Below are 10,659 nucleotides of genomic sequence, written 5' to 3'. Positions count from 1 at the left end.
TACCGTAAAATTCGGCCCATTGAGCGCATCGTTATATTAGCCGCATCCCCTAAATAAATAAAAAATCTGGAATTTAAACACACTGAAGGCGCAAATGTTACACAAAAAAACGAGCGCAAAACGTGAGAAAATTTACCACAAAAAGTGATCGATCTTGCTTTGAGTCTCATCTGAACAGGAGCAACACCGTCATCGGCACCAAAAGGGCGAGTTCGGCATTTCCTACCTCTGAAAGCCTTTGTTGACCTTTTGCAGCGAGAAAGTTCGCCCCTCCGTGAGTGTTGAATACCTCATGTGGACCTCTTGTTTCTTCACACCGTACTCTTACCAAATCAATATCTCTCTAAATATATTCTGAGGTCGCAAACTCATCACTGAAGAAAGCAGGGAAACACAAACAGCCGCTGCGATCATCTCATCCCCCATAAGCACTTGGGGTGTGGATTGAACTTTTTCTAGCTCAGCTGTGGTTTATCTCGCTCATTCTTCGTTTTCCAAGTTTCGGTTAACAATGCAACGTAATAAACGTAAATATAAACACCATATAGATAAATAACGACGTCGATCCACGTAAGAAGAATAACCTCTCTGCGATGAGTCAGGAAAATTAAGTGACTTTCTGCAGAAAGAGGACTTTTACAGTGAGTTTTGAATTCACGAAGAGTCAAAACCAGTTTTGAAACCTAATGTGAATCTAAACATAGACTGGAGACTGACGACAACAACTTGATTTGGCCTGAACACGTCATCGGGAAAACCCGCAACATCGGAAAAATCAATAAACAAGCAGCATCATTATTTTAGCCGCAGAGGTCGAAGTTGAGGGAAAAATTTGCGGCTAATAGTCCGAATTTTACGGTATATATATATATATAGTGTGTGTGTGTGTGTGTGTGTGTGTGTGTGTGTGTGTGTGTGTGTGTGTGTGTGTGTGTGTGTGTGTGTGTGTGTGTGTGTGTGTGTGTGTGTGTGTGTGTGTGTGTGTGTGTGTGTGTGTGTGTGTGTGTGTGTGTGTGTGTGTGTACACACCCAGTAATATGGGATACCTTCAGCCACAGTAGCATGATTTACACACTTGAGAATTTGACTAACTGCAAATGCTTAGCTTCTGAACAAACTGCAGAACATTGGGCATCCTTCACAAAGTGATTTAGAGCTTTTGTGTATTTCTGACTGTCATGTTTCTTCCAGTGCTGAAATCCCAGATAAATATAAAGTGTAGATGACCCCAATCATTGTATTTCTTAATGTGTCATTCAACAAGCTTACCTCCTCTCTCCAGTGGTTCCTGAATGTGTCTGGAACATCAAGGCTTCGGTTGTTCAGGTCATTGTAAGTTACTTGACAACTCACTGGAAGAAAGGGTATTGGTAGCAAATTATCTTAAATCAAGTAATGAAACATAAAAAATGTAATATCATTAAATGACTATGACCGTGTTCTTCTTTCATGTCTTTTTTTTTTTTTTTCAAATAAAAAAAACAGTTTCAAAGGGAAAAAAAATAAAAACACTGGATGACTGTTAGATTTTGGTGTAAGCCCCCACTCTTTGCATACATACATGAAAATTAAATGGCCCCTTGGTTAACTAAATCTAATAGCTGCTGGCAAAATAGCTAAGCTATGGATATAGAGTACTTTTAACAAGTATGCTGTAGCTTGTGCCAGAGTTGTCAACAAGTCACTTTCGCCAAGTCTCAAACAAGTCCACGTACAAGGTACTGCATATGTCATACGTTAGTCGACCGAACCACACATGTCCATAACTGAAATCATTTCCCATTTATTTTCAACCCTGTTTTAACTCAATGTTTGTTCAACAATTATTTTCTGAACATTGTGAACAAGTCATTATGAACTGAAGTTGCATGTAAATTTGGTGACTCAAGTGAGACTCGAGTCTGAGTTGATGACTCAAACTGCTAATCTAGCTTGAGCTTGAAACAACTTTGAAATTACATGGTACTTTTACCTCCAAAGTAGAATGTGTCACTATTATTTCTCTGCTCATGATGTACTGACATGATTATTTTTAAAAGTTTTTTCCTTCATTCCATTATGACTGTAAAACTACATGACTGATGATGTTACCATTGTCAAAATTGTTTCCCCATGGGTAGTCAAACACATCTGAAAAGTTTTGTATTCATAAGTTTGGCAGTTTCGGGGAAGAAGGTTTTTATAGATTAAAAAAATATATATATAAAATATATATATATATATATATATATATATATATATATATATATATATATATATATATATATATATCTTCTTCCTCTTTCGGCTTGCTCCCGTTAGGGGTCGCCACAGCGGACCAACCGTCTCCATTTCGCTCTATCCTCCACATCTTCCATTGACACTCCAACCACCCGCATGTCCGCCCTCACCGCATCCATGAACCTCTTCTTTGGCCTTCCTCTTCTCCTCCTGCCTGGCGGCTCCATCTTCAACATCCTTCTCCCGATATACTCCGTTTCCCTCCTGTGCACATGTCCAAACCATCTCAATCTCGCCTCTCTCACTTTGTCTCCGAACCGTCCTACCTGCGCTGTCCCTCTAATATACTCATTTCTTATCCTATCCATCCTCGTCACTCCCAACGAGAATCGCAGCATCTTTAACTCTGCCACCTCCAGCTCTGCTTCCTGTCTTTTTGTTAGCGCCACCGCCTCCAAACCGTACAACATAGCTGGTCTCACTACCGTCTTGTATACTTTCCCCTTCACTCTTGCAGCTACCCTTCTGTCACAAATCACTCCTGCAACTCTTCTCCACCCACTCCATCCTGCCTGCACTCTCTTTTTCACTTCTCTCCCACACTCTCCGTTACTTTGGACAGTTGATCCCAAGTATTTAAACCAAATCCACCTTCCCCACCTTAACTCCTTGCAACTGCACCATACCACCACCCTCCCTCTCATTTACGCACATGTACTCCGTCTTACTCCTGCTGACTAACATTCCCCTTCTCTCCAGTGCGTACCTCCACCTCTCAAGGCTCGATTCAGCCTGCTCCCTACTCTCCCTACAGATCATGATGTCATCCGCGAACATCATAGTCCATGGAGACTCCAGTCTGATCTCGTCCGTCAACCTGTCCATCACCATTGCAAACAGGAAAGGGCTCAGAGTCGATCCTTGGTGCAATCCCACTTTAACCTTAAACCGGTCCGTCATTCCTACCGCACACCTCACCGCTTTAACACTGTCCTCATACATATCCTGCACGATCCTCACATACTTCTCCAACACTCCCGACTTCCTCATACAATACCACAACTCCTCTCTTGGCACCCTATCATAAGCTTTCTCTAAATCCACAAACACACAATGTAACTCTTTCTGGCCTTCCCTATACTTCTCCATCAACATTCTCAAAGCAAACATCGCATCAGTGGTGCTCTTTCCTGGCATAAACCCATATTGCTGCTCACAGATCGTCACCTCTCCTCTCAACCGAGCTTCCACTACTCTTTCCCACAACTTCATGGTGTGGCTTAACAACTTTATCCCTCTGTAATTTCCACAGCTCTGCACATCACCCTTATTCTTGAAAATCGGAACCAGTACACTTAATCTCCACTCCTCCGGCATCCTCTCACTTTCCAAGACTTTATTAAACAATCTGGTTAACAACCCCACTGCCATCTCTCCTAAGCACTTCCATGCCTCCACTGGTATACCATCTGGGCCAACCGCCTTTCCACTTTTCATCTTCTTCATAGCAGTCCTCACTTCATCCTAACTGATCCACCCCACTTCCAGATTCACTATCTCCACCTCTTCCAACCTTTTTTTTTTCTGTCTCTGTCTCTGTCTCTGTCTCTGTCTCTGTCTCTGTCTCTGTCTCTGTCTCTGTCTCTCTCATTTTCTTCATTCATCAGCTCCTCAAAGTACTCCATCCACCTTCTCAACACACTCTCCTCGCTCGTCAGCACATTCCCATTTGCGTCCTTTATCACCCTAACCTGCAGCACATCCTTCCCAGCTCGGTCCCTCTGTCTTGCCAATCGGTATAAATCCTTTTCCCCTTCTTTTGTATCCAACTTCTCATACAGCTCGTCATATGCCTTTTCCTTGGCCTTTGCCACCTCTCTTTTTGCTTTTCGACGCCACTCCTTGTACTCCTGCCGACTTTCTTCATCTCTCTGACTATCCCACTTCTTTTTCGCCAACCCCTTCTTCCTTATACTTTCCTGTACTTCCTCATTCCACCACCAAGTCTCCTTATCTTCCTTCCTCTGTCCAGATGTCACACCAAGTACCTTCCTAGCTATCTCCCTCACAACTTCTGCTGTCGTTGCCCAATCATCCCACCCATCTTTACCACCATCCAACGCCTGTCTCACCTCCTCCCTAAATTTCACGCAACAGTCTTCCTCCTTCAGCTTCCACCATCTGGTCCTTGGTTCAGCCCTCACTCTCTTCCTCAACCTCACCTCTAAAGTCATCCTACAGACCACCAATCGATGCTGTCGAGCGACACTCTCCCCTGCCACAACCTTACAGTCACTAATCTCTTTCAGGTTGCATCTCCTACTTAAGATGTAATCCACCTGTGTGCACTTTCCTCCACTCTTGTATGTCACCCTGTGTTCCTCCTTCTTCTTGAAATATGTGTTTACCACTGCCATTTCCATTCTTTTTGCAAACTCTATGTGGAATGTGGAAGGCAAACACCATTTGCCCTTCCACATTTCTCTTGTTGAGACCGTACCTCCCCATCACCTCCTCATCCTCTTTATTCCCTTCCCCAACATGTCCCCAATATACATGTATATATATATATATATATATATATATATATATATATATATATATATATATATACATACATATATACATATGGCTGCTAAAGGGCATGACTGGTGACATCGTTGTCAAATAACTTTCTACATGGGTAGTTGTTCACTTCTGTAAAGTTTTGTATCGATTGGTTAAGCAGTTTCTGAGTTGAAGACTTTGAAAGTTTCTTTTTCAACCCAATATGGCTGTCAAAATGGCATGACTGATTGTCATCATTGGCAAATCTTCTCCTCCTCTTCTCTTTATAAGGGGTGAGGTCTGATGGAACCAAGCGTCTACCCTGCCTTAACCATGATACTCCTCCACCTCCCTCTGTCCTCAGCCAACTCCCTCCACTATCCCTCCTCACACAATCCTCCCATCTCAACTGCAGTCTATCTCTTTTCCTCCTACCTTGCTCCCTCAACCCATCCACTCTGCCATTCTCTCTTCCACCATCCGCACCAATTCTCCAGCCCATCTCAGCCAGAATTTCACCAATATCCTCTCTCAGTTCATCCATCCTCCTTCTATCCACCCTCTTTATTCCCACAATCCTCCTGACCCAGTTGTTCTTGCAAACCTGCAGCCTCTGTTGTTGTCTCTCTGTCAGTCCCATCCTCTCCAGATGGTTAAGGTAGGCCAGCATTTCATGACATCAGAACCTTCCCTTTTCATTTCCTTGATATCTTTCAGTCTGATATTACTCCCTTCAGGCATTCACACCCACCTCAATCCTCTTCACCACTGCCTCAGACTTATCCCTGGTCACTATATTCCTCGCAGATACACAAACCTATTTCACTGCCTGATCTCCTTCTCCTCGAACCTAATATTCATGTATTTTCTCGGCTACCCGACCCACATCACTTCAGTCTTCTCCATACTCATCTTCAGGCCTTGCTTCCCAAATTCCTCCTTACAGTCCCCCAGTACTTCCTGCATCTCCTGTACACTCTCCACCACATCAGCCAGATTGTCCACAGACAGCATCCTCTCCATCCTATCCCTCAAGCTTACTTACCTTCCTGCTTACCATCTCCATCACCATGATAAACATGAGTGTGCTGAGAGCAATTCCCTGCCTCAAACAGAATGGATAGTACAAATGTATTGTCGATCATGTTTGTAAAACATTGCATTGATCTGTTAAACCATTTTGGAAAAGGTTTTTTAAGTTGTTTTTTTTTCAATCCAATATGGCTGCCAAACCACATGACTGATGACATCTTTTCCAATATATATATATATATGTATATATATATATATGTATATATATATATGTATATATATATATGTATATATATATATATGTATATATATATATATATATACATATACATATATATATATACATATACATATATATATATACATATACATATATATATACATATATATATATATATACATATACATATATATATATATATACATATACATATATATATACATATACATATATATATATATATACATATACATATATATATATATATATATATATATATATATATATATATATATATATATATATATATATATATATGTACATTCCGATGGGAAGTGGATCATTTGTTGAAAGATTTGTATCAATCTGTTCAGCGCTTTTGGAGATTAAAAAAAAAGTTTTTCATTAAATGCAATATGTTGGCCAAATAAGGTCCAAGTTCAAAACAAAATTTTCAAGCACAAGTTTAAATTGGTATCCATAAGCAGTTAAAGTTTCGTAGAGCTGGCTTTAATGGTTTTCTCAGAATCGTCTTCACAAATGTGCCTAGAATACAACAGAGCAATAGGCTTCCCACTTAAAGTCGAAACAAGACGAACTTTGAGGGAAGGAGATTATGGAGGGTACAGACACAAGCATTGAAATTCAGAAGGAAGTGTTACATTGTTTGCACCAGATCTTGTCTTTCCCCAGGGTATTTCGATCCAACCAGGCATCTTCAACACAAACTCTTTGACCAATTAGTTTATATTCCTTGTCGCATTCATATTGTGCAGTTTCACCCTCATCAAACACTTTCTTCCAGAAAGTGAGTTCACCATGCTCAATCCATGATGGAGGATTTCTGCATTTTTGTGCTGAAAGGAGAAAAAAAAACAAAAAAGAAAGAGGAATAAGAATTAACACCGATTCCCTGTATACATGTTAAGAAATATGAAAATAAGGTGCTATAATTGGACTTTGTCATATTATTGAAATCCATTCAAATTATTCTTCACTTTCAATGCTTCCACAGTTTAATCTTTCAAATGTGCACATTGGCGAAGTGTGAGTTGGAATCTCATGGCAGAACCACAGGATACCACAAAGAAGGGTTCAATTAGGTCAGAGTTCAGAATCATATTCTCCACAACTGGTGGGATGTTTTGGAATAAACGTTAGGCAAGGTTAAAATGTGGTGATAGTTATGTACAAGAATATTTGCTTGAGCTGATAGAAGGTTTGGTGGGAATGCTTATCGGTTACGTCACAACAGTCTCTTCATCTTCCCTCCCCTGTTCTGAGTTCAACAACTGATGAAGATAAACTTTACTTAAAAACCTCCCCCTTTGTGCAGTGGTACAGGGGTAGAGTAGGCTGTCCTTTGGAGAGCATATTAGGCCAGCCTTCTCATTTGCAAAAATGTGGATGTAAAAGAGGCAATGTTTACAAGAAGAGACCTTTGACCCAATATCATATTAGCATACACGAATTAATTATTTTAGTGAGGTCAATTCTTCAATTAATATTTTTGATTAAACATATATACGTATATGGATATATTTATAGGTGGTATTAAGTAATGGAGGTATTGAAATGAAAAATACAACAAATAAATATTTTTTAGAAAATACGTTATAAAGAAGCATTGACATAATTTATTGTTGGTTGCTAAGATACGCAGTGCAACATGTTAAAATTGGTCGTTAATGACAGTTTGAATATTTCAATGACAGTTTGAGTCGATGGTTAGATGGAGGTGCTGTGTAATGGACATGTCCACAAGGTAAAGTGTTTATCGCTTCATATATTATCATATAAAGTGGTGTATGATTAAAGTTCTTCATATGTAGTCATACTTTCAATAAAAGTAATACTTAAATAAGTTTGAATAAGGATATTGCAATGCTGTGTTGACTGACTGTTTGGACACAACTTTGAGGTTGTAGGTCCATTGATGCTGAGTCCACTGATGTGGACCTGTGACCGGGGTTGTGGATCCACCGTTTGGAGATGTTCTGGGCTGAAACGATCGAAACCTCGATGAAAAACGGTACCCAGCTGATGATCCGGGCAGTTGGGAAATCAGTAAATTGTTTATAAGTTAAGGTTATAACTTCAAATAAAACAGCTTTTGTAAGTCCTTACCAGTACATAATACATCCGTGTTTGTGTGTGTATATATATATATATATATATATATATATATATATATATATATATATATATATATATATATATATATATATATTTATATATATTTATATATATATATATATATATTTATATATATATATATATATTTATATATATATATATATTTATATATATATATATATATATATATATATATATATATATATATATATATATATATATATATATATATATATATATATATATATATATATATATATATATATATATATATGTATGTTGTTCATCTTTCGGCTGCTCCCGTTAGGGGTCGCCACAGCGGATCATCCGTTATGATACGCATACTGATTTGGCACAGGTTTTACGCCGGATGCCCTTCCTGACGCAACCCTGGTCGCCTCTTACGACACAGGGATCAGGATTTGGGTTTCGCCATGATTCCGGGCTGCTCTACACCCTGCCCAGTGCAGAGCTCCCGTCCTCAAGCGATCCTCCAACCCAAGCCTCCGAGTCGCCGGATTACAGGCGCACGCCACTACGCCCGGTATATATATATATGTATATATGTATATATATGTATATATGTATATATATATATATATATATATATATATATATATATATATTTATATATATATATATGTATATATATGTATATATGTATATATATATATATATATATATATATATATATATATATATATATATATATATATAGCTCTGGAAAAAAAATAAGAGACCACTCCAAAAAAATTTTAAATCAGCATCTCCACATGTATGGCAGCCATTCCATTCCAGTGTCTGTTGAATTCCAACACAGGCACACCTCATTCTCCTTAGTGAGGTACTGATTCGGTGATCACCTTAACCGAATCTTATTTAACAAGGAAAAGTATAAAAACCACTGCTGTGGTCATCACTATCCTCTTGCAATAGGACCAGCTGTATGGCAAAAACAGTGCTAGTAGTACCTCAAAACTAATTGGAATCAAAAAAAATAACTATTGACTATGCCAAAAGAGTTGAAAAGAAACGTTTTGAGTGAGGAAAAGAAGGGTTCAATTCTGGCTTTACTGGCAGAGGGATACAGTGATCGTCACGTCGCTTCCATCCTTAAAATTTCAAAGACGGCGGTTCATAAGAACAAGGTCAAGCAGCAGACATTGGGGACAACAAAGCTAGAGACTGGCAGACGGCAAAAACGACTTTCCAATGACCGGGATGACCGCCAACTCATTCGAATGTCACCCACCAACCGTAGGATGACATCAAGTGACCTACAAAAAGAATGGCAAACGGCAGCTGGGGTGAAGTGCACGGTGAGGACGGTTCGAAACAGGCTTCAAGTGGCAAGGCTGAAGTCGTGCAAAGCTAGAAAAAAGCCCTTCATCAATGAGAAGCAAAGAAGAGCCACGCTGAGGTTTGCAAAAGAACATAAGGATTGGACCGTAGAGGACTGGAGTAAGGTCATCTTCTCTGATGAGTCCAATTTTCAGCTTTGCCCAACACGTGGTCGTCTAATGGTTAGACGGAGACCTGGAGAGGCCTACAAGCCTCAGTGTCTCACACCCACTGTGAAATTTGGTGGAGGATCGGTGATGATCTGGGGGTGCTTCAGCAAGGCTGGAATCGGGCATATTTGTCTTTGTGAAGGACTCATGAATCAAGCCACGCACAAGGTTGTCCTGGAAGAACACTTGCTTCCTTCTGCTCTGGCAATGTTCCCCAACTCTGAGGATTGGTTTTTCCAGCAGGACAATGCTCCATGCCACACAGCCAGGTCAATCAAGGTGTGGATGGAGGACCATCAGATCAAGACCCTGTCATGGCCAGTCCAATCTCCAGACCTCAACCCCATTGAAAACCTCTGGAATGTGATCAAGAGGAAGATGGATGGCCACAAACCATCAAACAAAGCCGAGCTGCTTGAATTTTTGCGCCAGGAGTGGCATAAAGTCAAACAACAGCAATGTGACAGACTGGTGGAGAGCATGCCAAGACGCATGAAAGCTGTGATTGAAAAATCAGGGTTATTCCACAAAATATTGATTTCTGAACTCATCCTTAGTTAAAACATTAGTATTGTGTTGTTTAAAAATGAATATGAACTTGTTTAGTTTGTATTATTTGAGATCTGAAAACACTGAATCTTTGTTGTTATTTTGAACAGTTGTCATTTTCTGCAAATAAATGCTCTAAATGACAATATTTTTATTCGGAATTTGGGAGAAATGTTGTCAGTAGTTTATAGAATAAAACAAAAATGTTCATTTTACTCAAACACATACCTATAAATAGTAAAACCAGAAAAACTGATAATTTTGCAGTTTGCTCTTAATTTTTTCCAGAGCTGTAAATGTGTGTGTGTGTGTGTGTGTGTGTGTGTGTGTGTGTGTGTGTGTGTGTGTGTGTGTGTGTGTGTGTGTGTGTGTGTGTGTGTGTGTGTGTGTGTGTGTGTGTGTGTGTGTGTGTGTGTGTGTGTGTGTGTGTGTGTGTGTGTGTGT

At 39.5% G+C, this 10,659-nt stretch overlaps 2 protein-coding genes across 8 annotated transcripts in view; one reads left to right on the top strand and one right to left on the bottom strand.

Annotated features, from left to right (window-relative positions):
* The window catches only part of LOC147030886 (uncharacterized), a gene marked incomplete at its 5' end in the record, with an annotated part of 5,978 nt that extends 4,756 nt beyond the window's left edge, over window positions 1-1,222 (top strand). The window contains 1 exon segment of the mRNA XM_085872051.1: window positions 1,192-1,222. Coding sequence (XP_085728177.1) covers window positions 1,192-1,222 — 31 coding nt within the window.
* Window positions 1-10,659, bottom strand: part of LOC147030884 (uncharacterized) — a 227,547-nt gene that overhangs the window by 194,860 nt on the left and 22,028 nt on the right. For 5 of the 7 annotated variants that reach the window (XM_085875426.1, XM_085875424.1, XM_085875423.1 and 2 more), the window contains exons 2-3: window positions 6,682-6,876; window positions 1,270-1,352 (exon numbers count right to left, since the gene is read on the bottom strand). In XM_085875426.1, the coding sequence (XP_085731552.1) occupies window positions 1,270-1,352; window positions 6,682-6,876 (278 nt within the window). Of the gene's footprint in view, window positions 1-226; window positions 427-1,269; window positions 1,353-6,681; window positions 6,877-10,659 lie in introns of those variants that run through there. The other 2 variants (XM_085875428.1, XM_085875429.1) reach the window with 2 other exon arrangements.

The sequence above is a fragment of the Eptatretus burgeri genome, chromosome 3 (genome assembly GCF_056783735.1).
Source record: "Eptatretus burgeri isolate ZD-2024b chromosome 3, Ebu_testis_v1, whole genome shotgun sequence".
Classification (NCBI taxonomy): domain Eukaryota; kingdom Metazoa; phylum Chordata; class Myxini; order Myxiniformes; family Myxinidae; genus Eptatretus; species Eptatretus burgeri.
Note: the sequence above shows the minus strand (reverse complement) of the source record. Positions and strands in the feature narration are given on the sequence as shown.